The sequence below is a fragment of the Vicia villosa genome, linkage group LG1 (genome assembly GCF_029867415.1).
Source record: "Vicia villosa cultivar HV-30 ecotype Madison, WI linkage group LG1, Vvil1.0, whole genome shotgun sequence".
Classification (NCBI taxonomy): Eukaryota; Viridiplantae; Streptophyta; class Magnoliopsida; order Fabales; family Fabaceae; genus Vicia; species Vicia villosa.
Window position 1 is genome coordinate 3,841,383 of NC_081180.1, and position 22,480 is coordinate 3,863,862.

A 22,480-nucleotide genomic window follows, 5' to 3' on the forward strand; every position below is an offset into this window, starting at 1 on the left:
TCATCTATTTGCTTAATAGCAGTGGTATTGTTTAAAATATATGTTTCAGTGATCCTGATGGAGACAGTCTTGAATGGGCACGTAACATTAACAAAGAGTTTGAGGAAGAGCAGGAAAAGATGTATGAAACACTCATAAAAGATGGGTTTCTTACAGAAGCTGAATGCATGGCTGATTACACCGGGGAGGTAAAGTGGAAATCTAATGTCACAGAAGCGAATATGCGAGGCCAAAATGCTCTGGTAAGTTCAAAACCCACTTAAATACAATGCCGTATATAGATCTATAGATATCTGAGGTTAATAAGTAGAAAGTTGCAATGCAGAATATTCCAATGGAAATATCAAGGACATGTTTTCGTAAAGACCAAAATGCAATAAGGATGGTAGATCTTATTGACGGAAAGGGATATCATTGTCGTATTCTTAGGGCTGGAAGGAATGAGTATGAAAAACATATTGGAGTTGGATGGTACGATTTTGCAAAGTAAAAAAATCTTCAAGTTGGAGATTTCATAGAATTCTCCATGATTCCATATTCAGATCTGATGTTTGTGTACTTAGGGAAAAAAAGTAGCTGATGAATATGTAAAGCTGTTATTCGTAGCTTTAAATTTGTTGTTGATGGTACTTAGATTGTAATAATCGATGGCTCTGTAATGGATTTAAAGAATGGTTATCAACAACAATTTTTGCCTTTGCTAATCTTTTAATTGATGGTGTTCTGTAATCATTAACATGATGCAAGCTAACATTAATCATCATTTTTCAATCCAGCTTTCAGATGAAAATATGTTATCAGTATGCAAAGGTCATATCAAATCTTTAATTCATGACAGTTAATAAGTTGTTTAAGTTGTAACCTAATTTTAGGCAACCGAGCACAAAATCTCTACCAATAACAACAGGTCCATAGATATTGCGAAAACATATAGACTACACATTTTCAAACACTTCTTTGAAGACCACATTTGTTGTGGTGGTCAATGGATGTTTCTCCTTATCATGGATCAAGATTTTAAGGCCTTTTCTGCTCTTTACTCTTGAAACTGCAACATATAACTGGCCATGGCTGAATACGCTCCTCGGCAAATATATGCCAACATGATCCAAAGACTGACCTTGAGATTTATTAATAGTCATAGCATAACAGACCGTAATAGGAAACTGTCTTCGTGTCATCCTGAATGGCCATGGCGTCTGCGTTGGAGTAATGTCCATTCGTGCAATATAAATGATACCGCCGATGTTCTTGCCTGAAATTATTTTGGCTTCAATAACATGATCAACCAATCTTGTAACGATTAGACGTGTTCCGTTGCATAAGCCTTCTTCCTGATCAATATTCCTGAGCAGCATGATTGGAGTATTTACTTTCAATCTGATCTTATGATTAGGAAGTCCCGACGTTCTCAATCCATTCAAAAACTCGGGAGTTAAAACATCAAAACATTCATTGTCATCACCCTCATGCGTGTCGACTGAATCAGAGCTTAAGTATTCCTTTTCGTCCCCTAAAAATGGAGTGACTTTATATTACGATCTGTTAAAAATGGAAGTGAAAAATCGTCGGATAAATGTTCACACAAAATTTAATATTACCTGGAAGATTGTCTAATACATAGTGATTTATTTCATCTACTGTCTCAATTGTTCCAGCCAATATTGCCCTTGACTGCAGAAAAGCTACATTGTTGAAGTTAGCTTCAAAATTTGGATAAGTGTTTTCGAATATTGCTCGAAGCGGATCATCAAAATTAGATATCAAAATATCTGCTGGGATATCAATATCAGCATAGCCATCGTTAGGTTCTTCTAGTTTTCCATCTCCAACTTTTAATATCCAATTTGAAAACTGTTCTAAGTCGGATGCTGATGTAGTCGTCCTAGATTGCTGAAGCCTCATGTTTTTTGTAAGTTTCAAAACCTTACAATGATTCCAAATGTATGATGAATTGATAGTTGCATGAATTATATCTGAACGGCTGCCTCTTGGAATAACCGGTAGAATCTGTCTGAAATCCCCACCAAACACAATTACCTTCCCACCAAATATTTTATCCGATGCACTGGATCCACCCATGATATCTCTGAGGGTTTTATCCAAAGCTTCAAAACAAAATTTGTGACACATCGGAGCTTCATCCCAAATAATCAATTTTGATACTTTTAGCATGTCACCCCTGTCACTACCCTTGTTAATGTCGCATGTCGAAGATTCAAGTGTGGGAATGGGAATTTTAAATTTAGAATGTGCCGTTCGACCACCGGGAAGCAACAGGGATGCAATACCTGAAGAGGCAACTGTCAAGCATATTTGTCTTCTTGATCTTATGTAGGAAGCTAATGTTCTCCACATGTATGTTTTACCTGTACCGCCGTATCCATACAGAAAGAATACGCCACTGTTCTGGGTATCAACAGCCGTCAAGATTTGTTTGAAAACATCTCTTTGTTCATCTGAAATTTAGTGAACATATAAATTAGATGCTTCATATTAGCAATATAAATTTCTAAATAATATGAAATTCTTCTGCGTAATTGTTGTTAACTGCTATTTAGACCTGTGAGGTTATTAATATACAACGTATTAAACTCTTGAAGTTGTCCAGCAGGATCGTAGTTTCTCTCTTCGTAAATTAAATTATTTCCAAGCTCCTCAATGATGTAACCATGTGGTTTTGGCATTCCAAGAAAATCATTTAAACTCTTTCTACTGCGTCGAAGAAGTTTTTCAATTTCAATCAACGTTAGATTGAGAATTTCTTCATTCGTTAGCCGCAGACCTGTTAATAAATAATATAAAGAAATAGATGGTAAATATTGGAAAATATCTTCAAATAATAAATTAATTATTCTGATGACAATTGAAAATATACCTCTGTTGTTTGCAATCCTTTGCTGAGAATAAAGAATTCCATCAGATAACAGATGTCGAGTTTTACTCCATACATGCTTAGGCCTATTAATGCTACTTGACAATAACATGTGAACAAAAAGTAATCTCAAATAATGTCCAGAACCCCAATGAAATGCTTCTGTTATTGCAGATATGAATTCTCGATCATCCCCAATGAATCCCATAGCAAATCATGCATCACGGAAAGTATCGTACTTAACATTGTTTACTGTCTTTATTTCATCGTAGCTTTTCGGTCCTTTAACATGTGTTAGCATCATCCTGAGATAGTACAATTCCCCAGTAGTTGGAGGAACCCAAATTAGTCTTCCAATTGTGTATCCCTTTTGTCTGGGTTTCCACTCTCTCTTTTTCTTAACGTATACAAACTTTGAAACAAAATTGCTATACGTTAGTTGGCGCGCTTCGTCGTATTTCTTGTTTGCTTCAAACCAAGATGTAAACATCGACTCAGTAACGCTCGGTTTGTCAAGGACTGTGGTAATAGGGCTGACATCTGTATAGAAAACATAATTTTGCCCCTCACCATGAAAGTGAAGTCTTTCTACAGCTGGTTTTCGTCCATGAATAGAAAAACCATAAATTCTCCAAGCAGCTTCACTTGGAGAAACGTACCTACAGTCAATATACTGCTTTATTTCATCAACGGCGTCATGTTGCGAAACAGATCCATCTTCATTCATGACAATTGCAGCAGTTATTCTGTCATATCCTTTGTTGATGTATTTGAACAAATATTTGACGGATGTGCTTTGATTGCACCATTCCATATTAATATGAGCTTTGTACTTCAACAATAACTTTGAATTGTAAGGAACAACAAATCTGTTGTCAATCTTAATTCCATTCTTAGAAACTGTGTGTCAGTTGTCCCTTCGTCTATAAACCGGATATCCATCTTGATCAACGATCGTATCACGTCTGAATTCTTTAGGGAAGTATTTAGAACATTTTCCTTCCTTCATACACGTAGAATTACGAAATGCATTTCCGCAAGGTCCGTGTATCATGTGAGATTTGACCAAGTTATATAACTCTTCGTCAGTGTCTTTGTTTGGTATTTCTGCTGATATGATACGATCAATGTCAGCAGGTGTTGGATACTTGCTCGACGGATGAAGGAAAATTAATATGTGCGCATGGGGCAGACCTCTTTTTTGGAACTCAATTGTGTACATGTCTACAAATATAAAATTAAGATATTGGTTTATAATATGACATTCAAAATGAATAAGGAAATGAAATTAAACAAAGTTATAAATTACTTACACGCAAGAACCTTTCCCATGATACTGTCTTTAGTCAAATCGGACAGCAACGCATCAAATTTCAACTTGAAGATTCTTGTTATGAGATCCGGACGATCGGACGCTTTCAGATTTGCAGAACTTAATACGCGCTGTATTTCCGGCCAATTGGGATTACATGTGAATGTAATAAACAAATCAGGAAATCCAACATAACTACAAATTGCCATGCCATCAAAGTATAACTGATCCATAAATCTGCGGCTTCCGACATATGACGAAGGTAGGACAACTCTTTTCCCTGTAGCTGCACCACGTGTATGTCCATTTGTCCTAGCATATGCAAGATGATCATACTTCCCTACTCGTAGTTTTGACTGATTCTTTCTTAACCATCGAAGTCTCTCAGATTCCATCATTGTAAAACCATCTACCAAAAACTGCTGGAACAACCTCCTTGACCTGAGAATTGTCTGTGCCTCGTTTTTTCTTGACTGGATCATAAAGGCGAACCACTCTCTGATTGTAAGTCTGTTTCTTTTGGTTGCTTCCTCCCATGGAACATCCTCAATTTCCGATACGGTAGCCGTTGTTTCTGCATTACGAACAGTGTTAGATCCTTTATTGCGATGCAGTATGTTTGGTCTGTAACCATCTTCACCATAAGGGAAAATTAAAGGATATTGAAATCCCAAATAAGACGTATGATATTCATCTATTCTATGAAGTTGGCCACATTGTTTTTGCATTATAATATCCTTTTTTTCTGCAGTATCAACATCACCAACAATGAGAGCGGCAACTTCTGAAACTGTTGGTTGATTATATATTCTTCCATCATTTTGTCGCTCAGAAATGAGACGGAGTTTTAGATCTGCCACATTGCCTTCAGAAAGTCTATCCCTTGCCATCTTAAAAGATTGAGCATGAACATTATGTTGATATAACATTGAAGACAAATTTTCCACTATATTAATATCAACTCCGTCCCTTCTTCTGCAAAAACCCAACGTATAAAGTTCAGACGGGTGCTAAAATGCAACAACAAAATAATAAACAGTGATGAAACAAAAGATAGCTAAAGTAATAAACCTGAAAATATCAATTCTATTCTGAACTTCATGTTTTGTATCGAATATATAGAGCTGGGCAAAACGGGCCTTTTCACCTGGCAGTGGTAACATGCTACCTATACGATGACATGATTGACCTTGAATACGATAGTTAGGAGGACCTCTACCATTGTTAAATCTATTGTCCATTTTAGCACCTGGAGAAGTAAATGCGAACATCATATTGTAAAGACGAATTTGTTGTTGGAATAGTTTTGATTCACTTTTGGTTTGTCGAACAACAGGCTCTGCAATACGGGTGGGGGGTTTCTCAACAAAGGTATTTGAACCTTTCCTTCTCCCCAACACATTAAGAACTTAGGATTAGCAGAATGTCGAGACTTGTTCTTCCTCTCCATATACCACATATTTGCACCACATTGCTGACACTCACATGATGGGTCACCTAAATCGTAGTATTCTCCTAAATGAATATGTACAATTGTCAGGTAAAATACATAATACATCATGAAATTTGAAAGAAAGAAACATATTTATAAAATAATCTACAACCTGATCTTTGAACATTTATTTCTTCAATGTTAGTGTCGAAACCTACGTCATGCTCGTCCATTGAATAGTTAGAAACTGAACTGCAGGCTACAACAACATAGTAAAAAATATTTCGCAAATATTATGGTATTATATATTTCTGGAATGTATGAATATTCAATATAGGTTAATAATCCAACAAAAAAAAGCTACTTACCATCTGAAGAATTACCGGAATCTGCATCACCTTCACTGTCATCTTGGAAAAGTTCGTTGACATTGGAATCTGGATTTGGTGTATGGCTTGAAGATGTTGTCGCACCGCGCATAAACTCGTTATCAAATCTCCTTCCTAGGTTAACTCCTAAATTGTTAATGTTCCTCACAGAAACAACTCTTGGGCGTTTTTTTGTTACTGAACTTGGCAATGTATTCAAAGTTGATATACTATGAGTTTTCTGCTTTGTATTTCGATCAGTTATGCTGGAACTTGGAATATTTGGAGAAATAGAAGATAGTGGAAATCTGATATGTGAAGATGTAGTATCAGTAGGAGGTTGAGTTTGATATGCATTTTCTTTGTTCATTGACGCCAATCTCTTGGCTCTCTTAGCTCCAAGCACACGCTTTCTATGTTGTCTTGCATCAAATTGCCTTTTTCTTTTGACAACATTTATGAAGTGATCATGCTCGACACTTTGTTTCTTTTCCATTCTTTTTTACTTTGAACTTACAATCATTTTTCAAAATATGGCTGAATAATGAGGCAAGCAGCAAATATATGGACAAAAACTCCTTCCAAATTTTTTTATATGGAGGGAAGCAGCTGAATATGAAAGGTTTATGTTAATTAATATTTTATGAAGTTCAAAATATTGTGACTTAATCATTAAATAAGCTAATCATTAATGCACCAAGCAACCATAATTGCATGAAGCGTGCAGAGGCAATAAGAATAAAATCGATGCACTGGTAAATGACTACATGCACAACTAAGATAATAATCTAGTGCAAGTTACACGTTATAGGTTAGGTAGGTATGATGGTTGACATCATGCTGGTGCAGTTTTCAAGAGTCACATTAAAAAACTTGTTAAACATACGTCGTTAGTATTTATTTACATCATGCATGCTGTTTGCAAATTTTGTTGATGAATTAAAAAAACTTGCCTAAGATTTAGTCTGTTGAAAAATCTACTTTATAGTAATGTTTTAAATCTCTGATGCTTGAGACGTCAGTAATGAACTTATACTGCATTAACTGACTGTAAATATCAATGACAAAAATATGGTTTATTAAAAAAAAAACTCTGCAATTGAGAAGGAATTTGATATACAATATATTAATAAAAAATTAATTTTCACTTGCAAGTAAGAAGAAATATCATGTACGGTGATTAATTCAAACTTTTTTTCCAATTCATATGGATCGTTTGCAAACTCGGGCAATATAACATACAGTATTAAACACAAATGACAGTTAATATATTTAGAATTGGAAGATCAAAATATTACAAAAAACCCTCGGTTTGGAGAAATTATAACAAAACCCAAATAAACATTGCTAGATAATGCATAGCAAATAACTCGTGTCTCTTGTTCCAGAAAATTAAAACAACATGAAACAAATAAATCACAAATATTGAAAATGTTGGCACATAAACTGGTTCATAGGAGTCTTCAGGCATCAGATTCAATCTTAACTTTCTTTGAAGGCTTTGTTCCTGAAAGTTGAGTAGTACCATAGGCTTGAAATTCAGAATCTACAGCATCAAGATTAACGAGACTTCCTTTAGATGGAGTATTGGTCACAACTTTATCAGGATCATTTTCTCCGTATGCAGACAATGACTCCTGGAAGAAAAAAATTAACAGTAAGTATCAAGAAAATAATGTAATTTACTGGATAAAGTTCAGGCAACATTAACATACAATGGATTCATCGACACGATCAACGACTGGGTTTTGGTTTAAAGATTTGCTATCACCCTGCAGATCAGAGATTGAGATGAAGATTAAGATACAAATATTGATAAAAGACATATGTATATGTTCAAACAAAAATTTCCATACTTCATCAGTAATATAATCTTTCTCAATTTCCTTTACAAATTCTTCATCATAGGAAAGTTTCCAAACAGATGCTTGGCCAAATGTTGGCTGAACTTTAGCCCTAAACGCCATTTTTTTACCAAGAAGCATGTCAAGTTCATCTGGATATATCATAGGGTCGTCGTCACCTTCCTACACATTAAATTTAATGTAAGTACAACACTTATTACAAATAAATATTAAAATAGATAATGAATCAAACTTAACCTCAAGCATTGCTTTATAAATACTATCAGCAGACTTTCCAATAATGTCGGCACAGTCAGTGTCCCAAAACACAAAGCGAAGTTTTGATTCACCATCAACTACATATATGTCAACTCGATACCTTTTAGATAAATACATAGCAAAAAACTATTAGAACATTACAAATATTGAAACATGGCAAATGAATTGATCTGATGAACAATTGTAAAATACAACCTTGGTATGGCATGTTCTACATTCTGTCCACACGAACATTTGTATGGATTGTTCACATCAGATGCCTTTAAAGAACATTTAGTACATCCATAATAAAACCAACCGTGTTTTGAGACAAAAAACCTTTGTGTTGTTCCAACAGTAACGCATAACATGTCCTAAGATAAGATAACTTAAATATTAATAAATGCAACACTCTAACACAAAATCATCTGTATAACCATTTACAATAACCATTTACCTGTTTCACCTTGCAAAGGTCACTGAGAGATATACACTTGGCCTTATGAACGAAGCTTTCAACTGGGGTGAATTGAGAGGCACCAGACCAAAGAGACACTCCCTTTGAGGACTGGGAAGGCTTTTCAGTCTGCTCATTTGCAGGTAACCTGAAACATTGTACCAAAATGAATGTAAATGATGATAATTTTTAAAAGAGCTTATTACAATTTAAGAATATTCCAATTTGTGTATACTTTGATAAATACTCGGTTATCTCTGGAATGTCTTCGTTAATAAGCAATTTAGATCCACTCCATCCATTTGAAACTGAAATAGATAAAAATTAGAGTATCAAATTAATTACAGAAAGATATCACATCTTAATAATAGGAGACTATTGATACAAACCTTGTGATTCCTTTATCATTGCATGAGTTAGTATTATTACAATAGCACCATTGTTTTTTTATCGTGGTAGAAGTCCAAAAACTTTGTTCCGTAGCTCTCCCATAATGTGCAGTTAACTATGACACCTCTGCAGAAAAAAATATAAAAGGATCAATATGATAATAATGATGGCACACACTTATAATATTTGAATTCAGATAATTTACTTCAAGTCTTTAAGACTCAATGAAACAAAGGACTTTTTCCCAGAATTGTTATATTGAAAATTGTTGATTTCCTGAACCACACCAATGATATCTACAAAACAGAGTGAAAGAGATAGTTAAAATCAACTTCTGTAATAATATAATAAATTGTAGTAGGAAGAAATTAAATGATCTAATATATTTACCTTCAAGTCGACTCATCTCACAATTGCCTCCAAGAATATCAGTAAAGTCTTTGAAAAAAAATCTTTTGGGAGGAAGGTTCTGAATATCAACTTCCTTCACAGTTGTACCACCAATAAACACAAACTTCTTGTCATGATCACAGAGCTTCCACTGAAAATCGTTATCATAAACAGTTCCATTGTTGATTATGCAAGACATGTTTTCGCGTATTCGTGTTTTCCATTTTGGTGTGTGGTCAGAACGAATCAAAACTTGTATCCTATCACCCTGTTGATGACAAACAACATCAATATCATAACTGAAAAATATAATAAGCTAATAAAAGATTTGAGAGAATACGAAGCATTACCGATACGTCCATTATAACCATCTCCAGATGCTCCTTACCCTTGCTGTTGATAACACTCCAAATATCAACAACTCGAACAGCCAATCTCCATGTTTCTTTTGAATCGTTGACCTCCTTAATGGGGGAAAATTTTCGGCTCATATTCTGTTTAGAAACAAAAATGGAAGTAACAGAAAAATATCAGCAAGGTTGAATGGAGAATAAGAATGGAAATGGGGAAGGAGAAACGAAACCCTACCGCTCAACTTTTGTTTGAAAAACGGGAATGGGGAGATGGAACAGTTAGCACATGCAAATGGAAGAGTTTATACGTAAATATATAGACATAAGGAGAAATAATGAAAAGGTAGGATTTATTTAATATGTATGTTCCAATGCAATAACAGTATAGAAGATAGTGCAGGTTTTTTCATATTCCAATACAGAACTTTTGCATTAAATAAACGGTTGGAATGTAATCACGATTAGATGTAAAATGACGCTCAGGGATATGCAAAACCATGTTTAATTGTTTGTGATTAGGGTAATTAAGGCAATTTGGTGGTAATTAATTTTTATATATTAAAGTAGATGTGTAGTTGAAAAGGAATTGGAAGAGTTTTATTCATCTAAAATTCAAATTGATGGTGTTTTCCAATGCTGGGAAAGAGAGAAAGGCTACTTAATGTAGTCTACAAAAATAATTATTACAATAAAGACAATATTTTCTATATTAAAATAGACGAGTAGCATAGAACGAAGTGCATAATTTCCATATTCCAATAAAAAAGATTTGAATTAAATAAGTTGTTGGAATTAATTATAATTAGTTGTGTAATTACTCTCAAGGGTATGTAAAACCATCTTAAATTGGTTTTGATTAGGGTAACTAGATCTATGGCCCGTGCGTTGCACGGGTTTAATTAAAATATGTTTTAAAAATATTTTCTGAATTTTAAAACATCAATTAAAGTAAATATGAATTTACATAAATAATTTTTTAAATATAAAACTGTTTTCATATTTAATATTAATTTATTATAGAAAATAAATTTTTTTTATATCATTTATAGCCTTATAGGTATTAAAATTATATAAATTTTTTTAAATATAGTGGTTTAGTGATAAATTAAAATTATAATGTTAAAGATATTGAGTTTAAGTTTTTTTGTTCAATTAGTAAAAGAGACATTTTTTCAATTTTTTAAAATAAATAAAAGTAAAAATAATTTAAGATGATTTTTTAATATTCAATCAAGTTTAAATATCATATCATATTTTATTTTAATAGTGCTGTCAGATAATATTTATTTTGGAATAAATATATAATTATTATCAAAAATAGTTAAAACAACCAATCCGAAGATCCAGGTGATGTACTATGCATCCACAATCCTTAAGGAGATATATACAATATATCTATAATTATACATAGTTTTTTAAGTTTAAAAATATATTCATTCGATTATATTTTCACTAATCTTATCAAATTTTATTTTAATAGTGCTATTAGTTGATATTTTATCCACATATGATTGAATATTTTTATATCATTTATATTTATTTTTTGTTATATATGATTTGTAAATAACAAGTCATTTATATTATAATATTTTTTATTACTCACTCATGCCATAGTACATAGTTTTTTAAGTTTAAGAATATACTCATTCAATTATATTTTCATTAATATTCTTTTTATGAATTTTTTCATCGTCATTTTTCTATACATTTTCAACAATTACATTTATCTTTTATTTTTTTATATCAAATTTTAAGTTTATCAAATATTGTTTAAGTGTCACTCTCGAGACTATTGTTGGTAAATAAATTATTTTGAATTTTTAATGGTCTCTATTTAAATGCACCATCAATTGACATGGGATTGAATAAAATAACTCTTCAATTTTAAAAAATTGAGAAAACTTCAAGGTTAAGATTTTTTTATTAGTTGAATATTTATTTTAAAATAAGATAAATATTTCATTTAAGTTTATTTTATTTACTATGATTTGATTTATGCTAAAAAAAATTATTCAACTTATTTTATTCATTAATAGATAATATTATTTAGTAATATTTAAATATCATTTTTCATTTTTAATTATAAGCAATTCATTTTTAAATATTCTAACTGTTCAAATCACTTGTAAGGTGTAATTAAAATGATGAATGAAAAGAAAGACAATAAAAAAAATTCTTAAAATTTCACACCTTTTTTATTTTTCCGGTTAATTATAGTAAAGAGAAAGTAAAAAAAAATAATATAGTAATTGTTCAAATCACATATATGATATAATAAGAATGAAGAATGAAAAAGATAAGAAAAAGAAAAATCTTCAAAATTACATTCCTTTCTTGTTCTTCCGAAATAAACTCAAACAATATATTAGCAATTTCCAAATATATTTATTTCATTAAAAAAATCTTATATATGATTTTTTAATAAAACGAATAAATATATTAAAGATATTGAAAACAAAATGATAAAAATAAATATATTTAAAAAAATATAATTATCATCAACATATTAGTATATTTTAACTTTACAATTTAAGTATCATCTCCTATATTTAAAAATTCTTAAGTCAAATTTTATAATTTCAAATTTAGTCTACGCAATTAAAATGGTTAGAGACAAACTTATCTCTAAGAGATCACTTGTCATCGATTTCTTGAACACTAAAGATGCAATTGAAATAACAATATGGAGATAAGATCAAATTAATGGAGTTAGTATCATACAACATTAACTAAGGAATAGTCAAAATAAAGATTAAGAAAGATAAACAAAAAGTTACAATACAAAATTAAAATCCTGCGACAAAATTACTACGAAAAAGTGATTACAAATCAAAATCAAACATTAACTAATGAAGAATCAAGATAATATGAAGATTAAGAAAGATAAACAAAAATAACAATACAAAATTAAAAAGCTACTACATCAAAATTAAAAACAACATCTATATTCAACATTTAGTATATATATACATGATTGGGTGTATATTTCTTGAAATAGACAATCTTGACTCTTGAGAACAAATTTAAAAAGAGAAATAGAAAACAATTGAGATTGAAAGCCATTTTTTGAGGTATTTATAATAAATACATAGAATTCAAAGAGAGGATAATTGAAAAGTAAAAAAATTGTAACGTACGTATATTCAATAAAAAAAGTTACAGTAATATTTTTTTTTAGAATAAATTAAAATGTAGAAGATGGAAAGTTTTTATTCTCTCTTTAGAAATCTTTAATTCATTATTATTGCACTTAATAGAATTAAAAAAATCAATGAAAAATGTTTAACAGTTACATTCAAATTCATTCTTATTAAATGTTTTTGTAGAATTCATTTTTATTAAACTTCTATGTGACCGTTAAATGTTATATATTCTAACTGTTAAATATTAAATTTATTCTTAAAAAAAATGTAACCGTTGTATTAATTTTTTATATTCTTTATTATTGCAATAAGTATGAATTAAAAGAAAGTTTAATCAATTTATTGATATTGCATCATCACAAAGCTTCTCATTTTAAACTTACTCTCTAATAGATTGACCGTATTATTTTAATAATCATTATAAAATAATCTTCAATCAATAATTTATTTATAAAATTATAATTATTTATCTATTAGCCCTATCATGATAATAATTCTAATTTTTTTGTTGACATTGCATCATAAATAAAAATCGACAATTATTTATAATATTAAAATTATTCATCTATTTGCCCTATCATGATCATATACTATTTATTTTATTTCTTCTTGACTATAAATTATTTATACAAAATATTTTTTATATAAATTAATATTTATTTTGTTTAATATTTATTTATTTATTCTTAATTAATATATATTAAAATTGTAATCAATTTTTTTTTATATTTTCTACTATTGCAAAATAGATAAGTAATTATAATTTTTACAAATAATGTAATTTTTAATCATAGTAGCTGAATATTATATTATATTATATTATATTATATTATATGTTATTTATTTAGAAATAAAAAGTTCATATTTATTTTGAGAAAAAATATAATATTTTTGAAAAGAGACAATTGTATTGACTCTAATCAATTTTTAGAATTAATTAGTAATATAAAATGAAAAATTAGTCAAAATATTTTCAATATTAATTTTTATTAAAATTAAATTCATTATTAGATTAATCTAAATTCAATTATTCATTTAGTGTTTAATCTATAGATTAAAAAAAAATTTATTCAATGTCAAGTCCAAAAACAAAATTTAAATCATATTTTCTCTAAATTTTTTTATTTTTTAAAATCATATTATTTTACTAATATTATTAGCTAGATATTATATTATTATTATTAATAGTGGTGGTGGTTTAATATTATTATTATTTTTTATTTTAATATCATTAGTAATTATAGTATTGAATTAGAGTTTGTGTGAATAATTAAAAAAAGAGTAATAGAAATTCTAAATTCTAATATAATGCCACATAAGCATTAGAATTATAAGATGCTGCCACATTGGATTTAGGGTTAGATTTGTGTTCAAGGTTGTCATCATGACAACCTTGGATTTATATTAAGTAGATTACGAAAATTTGGTGGTAATCAACTTTTATATATTAATTACTCTTCAGGGTATGTAAAACCATCTTAAATTGGCTTTGGTTAGGGTAATTAAATTTGGTGGTAATCAACTTTTAATATTAACTAGCAAGAGACCCGTGCGTTCGCACGGGTCGTGCAAATGTAATTATAAATAATAAATAAATATAATATAATAATGGTTAATAAAAGTATATAAAAGATATATAAATTAAATAGTCTCGTTCAGTCAAAAATAAATATTTTACTAAAAAAATAGATGACTAAATAAATTTTGATTTTTAATTATAAACAAATTGAGATAAATGTTTTAAAAAACTTAAAAAAGTTAATAAATGGATTAAAAAACCTATATTCGGTCGCCCTTAGAACATATGATCTATAATATCTGTTCAATTTAAGTAAATATTTTGTCGGCCCGTTAGAAAAAAAGGTTCGGCCCATCGGGCATGGATTAAAAAACCTTTATTTTGTCGCCCCATTAAAACATATGATCTATAATATCTGTTCAATTTAAGTAAATATTTTGTCGGCCCGTTAGAAAAAAAGGTTGACCCGTTGGGCATCCCTATAATTTTCTGTATAATTATAATTATTAAAAGTCAATATATTTAACCAATCGTTAGTTAGTCTAGTGGAGAACCACGGTTCAATCCTCCGCAACTCCGAAAGGGGTGGAACCACATGATGTCAGAACTAACCCCGGGCTAGTTTATATATTAATAAGTGTAAATATAGGAATTCCAAAGGTCTGTTTTCGTTTTGAGACTTTTTCTCTACATTTGAGTACATACGTTGGAATCAGAATAGGGTTGAAAGGAAGTTATTAATGACCTATATAATTAATAGGTAAGTAATAATACGCACAATTCCTTAAGTATCAACCTTTTAGTAACCAATATACTACATTTATATTTATTAGTTGTTGATAATGATAATATTGCAAAATAATAAATAGAGGTATGAATTAGGGGTTGAGAGAATTGAAAAACACTATTATCACATTATTAGTACTTATTATTATTATTATATAGTATTATTATTAATTTGTTGATAAAAACTGTGTTTTAAAAATCGGATCGGACCGGCCGGTCGGTCCGGTTGAACCGGGAACCGGCCAGGTAACCGGTCTGGTTCGATTCCTGGATCAGATATGCCATTGAGCCGGTGTGAACCGGAAAAACTGGCGGTTTTTAATATTGTCAAATATTAAAAATATAAGGCATGTTAATATGAGTTAACGATGAAAAAGATAATTGAAGACATGCAAATCGGATTAAAATATTAGTTTAAACTTGGAAATGAAATTAATTTTGGTAGACATGAATTTTTTTTATTATGATAGTAGTTATTATAATAGTAGATGAATAATTTCTTAAAAAACAGTAATAATTGCCGATATTAAAAAAACGATTAATTATTATCACCTAAAACTACATATTCTCAATGACATTTTCTTAAAATTTTCTATAAAATGAATATAGCCTTGTTGATACAACTAATAATTACCTACACTTACCTATAAAATAAATGATTATCACCTAAACTCAATAAAAAAGACGATCACCTAAACTCAATAAAAAAGACGATTACCTCTATTGGGTCCGTTAATTTTACAACTAATACCTACCCAATAATATAAGATCAATCTATTCTTTTGTCTAACAGATTCAGTTTAATCAAGGATTGCGATAAAATAAAATATAAAAAAATATTTTATTAAATAAATTAGTGATTTTGTAATAAATAAATAATATTAAAATAGAGCAGCATGAATTAATTTATTACAGCAATCAATTAATAATTTTATTATAAATGCTCTGATTTGTTGTGAGTATCATACGTTATTATAATAGTAAATGTCATAGTTAAAAATAAATATATTTTCTTTCCTTAAATAAATATTATAATTATAATTACAATTATTAAAACTTCAGATTTTAATTTGCATATATATATATATATATATATATATATATATATATATATATAGTATTAAGTTATTAAAATACTAATATACAAAATTTTATAAGGAATATTTCTAATAAACCAAAAACTATTTATTATTGATTGACATATTAATATGATATAAATTTTCTTGTAATTGAATACATGTATTTTGATGAAAAGCTGGATGAAATTTTTAAATTCTAAAAATAAAGTGCGTTCGCACGGGTCGCGCAAATGTAATTATAAATAATAAATAAATATAATATAATAATGGTTAATAAAAGTATATAAAAGATATATAAATTAAATAGTCTCGTTCAGTCAAAGATAAATATTTTACTAAAAAAATAGATGACTAAATAAATTTTGATTTTTAATTATAAACAAATTGAGATAAATGTTTTTAAAAACTTAAAAAAGTTAATATATGGATTAAAAAACCTATATTCTGTCGCCCTTAGAACATATGATCTATAATGTTTGTTCAATTTAAGTAAATATTTTGTCGGCCCGTTAGGAAAAAAGGTTCGGCCCATCGGGCATGGATTAAAAAACCTATATTCTGTCGCCCCATTAAAAAATATGATCTATAATATCTGTTCAATTTAAGTAAATATTTTGTCGGCCCGTTAGAAAAAAAGGTTGGCCCGTTGGGCATCCCTATAATTTTCTGTATAATTATAATTATTGAAAGTCAATATATTTAACCAATCGTTAGTTGGTCTAGTGGAGAACCACGGTTCAATCCTCCGCAACTCCGAAAGGGGTGGAACCACATGATGTCAGAACTAACCCCGGGCTAGTTTATATATTAATAAGTGTAAATATAGGAATTCCAAAGGTTGTTTTCGTTTTGAGACTTGTTCTCTACATTTGAGTACATACGTTAGAATCAGAATAGGGTTGAAAGGAAGTTATTAATGACCTATATAATTAATAGGTAAGTAATAATACGCACAATTCCTTAAGTATCAACCTTTTAGTAACCAATATACTATTATTATTAATTTGTTGATAAAAACTGTGTTTTAAAAATCGGATCGGACCGGCCGGTCGGACCGGTTGAACCGGGAACCGGCCAGGTAACCGTTCTGGTTTGATTCCTGGATCAGATATGCCATTGAACCGGTGTGAACCGGAAAAACTGGCGGTTTTTAATATTGTCATATATTAAAAATATAAGGCATGTTAATATGAGTTAACGATGAAAAAGATAATTGAAGGCATGCAAATCAGATTAAAATATTAGTTTAAACTTGGAAATGAAATTAATTTTGGTAGACATGAATTTTTTTTATTATGATAGTAGTTATTATAATAGTAGATGAATAATTTCTTAAAAAACAGTAATAATTGCCTATATTAAAAAAGACGATTAATTATTATCATCTAAAACTACATATTCCCAATGACATTTTCTTAAAATTTTCTATAAAATGAATTTAGCCTTGTTGATACAACTAATAATTACCTACACTTACCTATAATTATCACCTAAACTCAATAAAAAAGACGATTACCTCTATTGGGTCCTTTAATTTTACAACTAATACCTACCCAATAATATAAGATCAATCTATTCTTTTGTCTAACAAATTCAGTTTAATCAAGGATTGCGATAAAATTGAATTAATTTATTACAGCAATCAATTAATAATTTTATTATAAATGCTCTGATTTGTTGTGAGTATCATACGTTATTATAATAGTAAATGTCATAGTTAAAAATAAATATATTTTCTTTCCTTAAATAAATATTATAATTATAATTACAATTATTAAAACTTCAGATTTTAATTTGCATATATATATATATAGTATTAAGTTATTAAAATACTAATATACAAAATTTTATAAGGAATATTTCTAATAAACCAAAAACTATTTATTATTGATTGACATATTAATATGATATAAATTTTCTTGTAATTGATTACATGTATTTTGATGAAAAGCTGGTTGAAATTCTTAAATTCTAAAAATAAAATATACTATGCAAAAGACTGAGGTATATCTCAAAGTAAAATGATTGTTGCTTCAAATAAAATTCACAATCAACATCTTTACCTTTTTCTCAAGAAAAAGTGTCTACAACAATAAAACAATCAAAAGAATATTACAATAAAAATTGAAAATTGCATTAGTGCTACTAACTAATGATTAAATTAAATTAATCAAATAATGTCAAAAAAAGTTAAATTAATCAACTTATATAGAGATTGACCCATTGAACCTATAAGTTGAACCTATTAGTTGGTGATTGACCCATTGAATCTATTAGATGCAATAAAAATATGAAAATGGAGATATTTCTTGAAAAGTACATGTGGTAATTAAAGTGGGCCAAAATACACTTTGGATTCGAATTGGAATTGATAAAACCCTCCACATTCCCATGTTTATTTATTCTGTAAAAATGAATTTACAACTGATACAAATTCCAATTATATAGACATTTAATAATTCATCTGTCACTATATTGAAAACTCTACTTAAAACTCTTGCATAAAGGTACATTCTACACCAAGATAAAAGACTTTGAATTCGAATTTACGAAAAACTAACCATTAATAATTTAATAAGTCAGTTCAGAAGTAAGACATAAATATGTTTAATTGCAATGATATAAAAAACTAAGAGTGATCTCTTGATAGAGGTAACATTGAAGACAGTTTTCATATCCCTCTTGAAATATTTGTCGAAGGTTGCATAACTCAGGCAGATAAGAAAATCTTGCAGCAACAACAATTAGAGAAGCTATAGCTTCTCTGCATTCCTGATTACAGTCTGAGTACATCAATTAAGGGATTATATATAATTAGTAAAACTAAAAGAAGAAAGAACACACCAATGTCATTGAGCGATTTAAATTAGATTTATTACAGATAAAAAAATACATAATATTTTAGAAAATAGTTAACTCACCATAACTTTTTCATAAAAAATTAATTTCGTAGATCTATATCCCAAATAGACGACTAATCCAACACGCATAGAAAAAAGAAGAATAGATCTTTTAACATTTGGTTGACTTTTCAATCGTGGGAACAAACAAAACCTAAAACAAAAGACCTAAAACACAAAACCTAAAATATAAAATTTTTTAATCATAAACTTTGTTCTCTCTCTTTGAAATGTTTGGATCTTCTGCTGCGTTTGTCTGCAGCTTCCCCTGCTACTCCATATTCAATGGTTAAGAAATAAGAAAATATTAATGAATGAGAAGAAAGATAAAACCAAAAAATAATTCAAAGGTCATACTTAGTGCTGTTATGGAGCAGAAGACAATAAATTGGAGAAGATCTATATCCACCATCACCATACTCTTCTTCTGAAAACAATACTTTTTTTTTATGAAAATCAAAATAAAATTCAACACTTCTTTCTCATCAACATCAACATTAATAGCTTTAATATCCCAAACACAACAACAAAATTTTTCCTCTCTAAAAAAGGGAAAATACGCCGCAAACTAAAATGGATGACATTCAAAGGAAAGAAAGGGATACCGCACAGTTTCAGAGTTGATTCGACATTTCCAGCGGCTAAGCGCGATTTTGTAGCATGACAACCTTGGATTTATATTAAGTAGATTACGAAAATTTGGTGGTAATCAACTTTTATATATTAACTAGTAAAGGACCCGTGCGTTCGCACGGGTCACGCAAATTCGATATAGATAATAATAAAATATATAATAATATAAAATGCATATAAAAATTAGTTTCATTTAATATGAAATTCATATAATTTGGTAGTCATCTACCATTGTGTCCGCACGCGTACGTTATTGTTTAAAATATACCATAAGTATCCATTACCCCTGCGTTCGCATGGGTCACGTAATAATATATCTAACCAATAATAATATTATTTTGTAAATTGTTTTAAAATGTACCACATATAAATTCATTAATTATTATATTGTGTATGAAAATCCATTCCGATATTTAAATAATGATGTATAAAAAAAATATTTGTTTAGAAATCAATTTATTTTAGCATAATAAATTTTAGCTTGTCAAAAATATATAACCAAAAATATATCAAAAAAGGGAATATATTATATTTTTTTGGCGAAAAATATAGAAGACAAAAAAAGCAATGTTTATAATTTAATCTTATAGATAATGTTAATTAATAATATAAATTAAAGCATATTATATAGTTTTCTTATGGCCAAATATGAATGAAGATAATTAATATTAAATTAAGTAGTAAAGGAATTGTAAAAAATAAATTCAGTTAATGTAATTAAAAATATATCGAATTGAATTTTGAAAAAATCAAGTGAAGACCCAATTTAAATAATTCAATGTATTAAATTTTATCAAAATTAACAGAATGATGTGTATATTGATAAAACGATATTAATTATTCATTTGAAGAGTTTAATATATTTTTTATGTAGTCATCTAAAAAGCTAGTATACCAGTTTCCCACATTTTTTGCACGTTTCCCTACTAAGTAATGATAATGTATGTGAAGTTGTACTTTGGAAAAAGAAGTCTAAGAGGTTGGAACGTTTCAGTATATAAGTGGATGAGAGGAACTTGAAATTAGGTTTTAATCTCAAAAGTGAAATCTACTCCATCGGTTGAACGAAAATGGGTACCTTCTCACAGGTTAAGAAAGCATGCAGGTTGTGGATTCTTTTCTTCTAAATCCAATATTTTTCTTTCATTTTTTTATAAGAGTTTGATTTTGATTTAACCTTGTTCTTTATCATGTAGAAATTTGAAATTTATTCTGGTTGAAGATCGTTTACAGCGATTCGCCATTAAAAGGAAGATTAAACAAAGATCTAAACTACTGCGCATGAGAGCGAAGATGAAGAAAGACCGGATTACGAAGGTGTGCACTGATTTGGCTGTTTATGTACGGGACAATGTTGCATGCATGTGGGAGAGTGATAGCAAGGTGAACAACATCGCACGGGTGTGGCAGAATGAGATGGTTGCAATCAATTGGATGCGGAGTCATGAAGGAATCAGATCTGGATTGAGGTTTGCTGTTGTTGAAGATGTTCAGTTTGTAGTTGATGTTATAGGCAGTGTGGGATTGGATATGAAACCCAGAATGGTAGAGATATCCGATGGAGTGTGTGTTGGTTGGATACGCTTTGAAAATGAAAGGTATGACTTTATTGTTCAAAGATTTACGAAAAGTTTGAAATTATGTTAGATGATATTATTTGGGTTTCAGAATCATAAAATGTTTGTATTATGGATGACAGTGAATGGAAGATCTGGACAGAGTTGGTGAAGAAACTGAAAACAATGGTTAGGATTGTATTTGTTGACATATAATGTTGTATAACATTGATATTGAATGCTTTGCATTTTAATCTGTATGTTTCTGGAATTTTTTTAACATTGTTATGTATGTAAAATGCAGGTTTAGATGATGGTGATTTCTTGATGTTTTAATGGTTAGGCTGGATGCATTGATGACGACTATTTGAAGAACAATATTTTTTGGTTTAATCATTTTGCTTGGTTTAGTAATTTTTGATGTCGTAATTTGAATGTAATTTTAAAAACTTGTTTTATTTAATCTTCAGAATTTTTGTTTGGTTAGTAATTGCCTATGGATTGATAAGAACTTATGCAAATTTAATGTTATGATATTCTGTTATGCAATTGCTCTTATTTACTGGTTTTGTAGTAGTCATTGTTTGACAGATACAATTTGTTATTGATTGGGTATGCTTTATATCAAACTTATTTATGGAAGATATGTGAAGTTAATAGGGGAATATATATGGCTAATGTCCTGGGGATGTACAATATTTAAATTATTAAATAAATTAGTTTATGTTGGGATTTGATTTTGTTAAGTCTATGTACTTTTTTTTTCAAAATATTATTAGTTCAATATAATTGTTAAGAGTAGATTTGCAATAAAATATACATATGACAATCATTGTCTATATGAAAAACTTTAAACAGTTGAATTTTGATGCCCAACAAAAATGTTTTGACATTGTGTGGATTTGATATATTAAATTAAATATACATGATATGAAATGGGAATATATTTTAATGCATTGATTAAAAAATATATTGGACACATTTTGTCTGTTAAAATTATTTTAATGTGTATTTAATAGTGGTAAATAAGATGTAAATAATAATAACAAATTAATATATGGGTAATTTAGTTATATAAAAAAAACCATTATTAGTTTTAATATGATGAGTGGGTTATTTTAAAAAAGAATCTCTTAATTATTAATTGCGTTTGTTAAAGAAACATATTAGTCAATCGCTTCTACA

General features: G+C 29.0%; 1 protein-coding gene and 1 pseudogene across 1 annotated transcript; both read right to left on the reverse strand.

Moving 5' to 3' along the window:
- Positions 1-887: 887 nt before the first annotated feature.
- On the reverse strand, positions 888-6,483 carry LOC131645270 (uncharacterized; annotated as a pseudogene).
- Positions 6,484-7,450: 967 nt separating this feature from the next.
- LOC131645271 (uncharacterized) lies at positions 7,451-8,954 on the reverse strand. The gene is made up of 8 exons (XM_058915942.1): positions 8,936-8,954; positions 8,782-8,854; positions 8,547-8,694; positions 8,306-8,463; positions 8,090-8,210; positions 7,844-8,014; positions 7,703-7,759; positions 7,451-7,624 (listed from the first exon to the last, which is right to left on the reverse strand). Exons 1-8 carry the CDS (start codon positions 8,952-8,954, stop codon positions 7,451-7,453), a joined length of 921 nt encoding a protein of 306 aa, XP_058771925.1.
- Between the last annotated feature and the right edge of the window lie 13,526 nt (positions 8,955-22,480).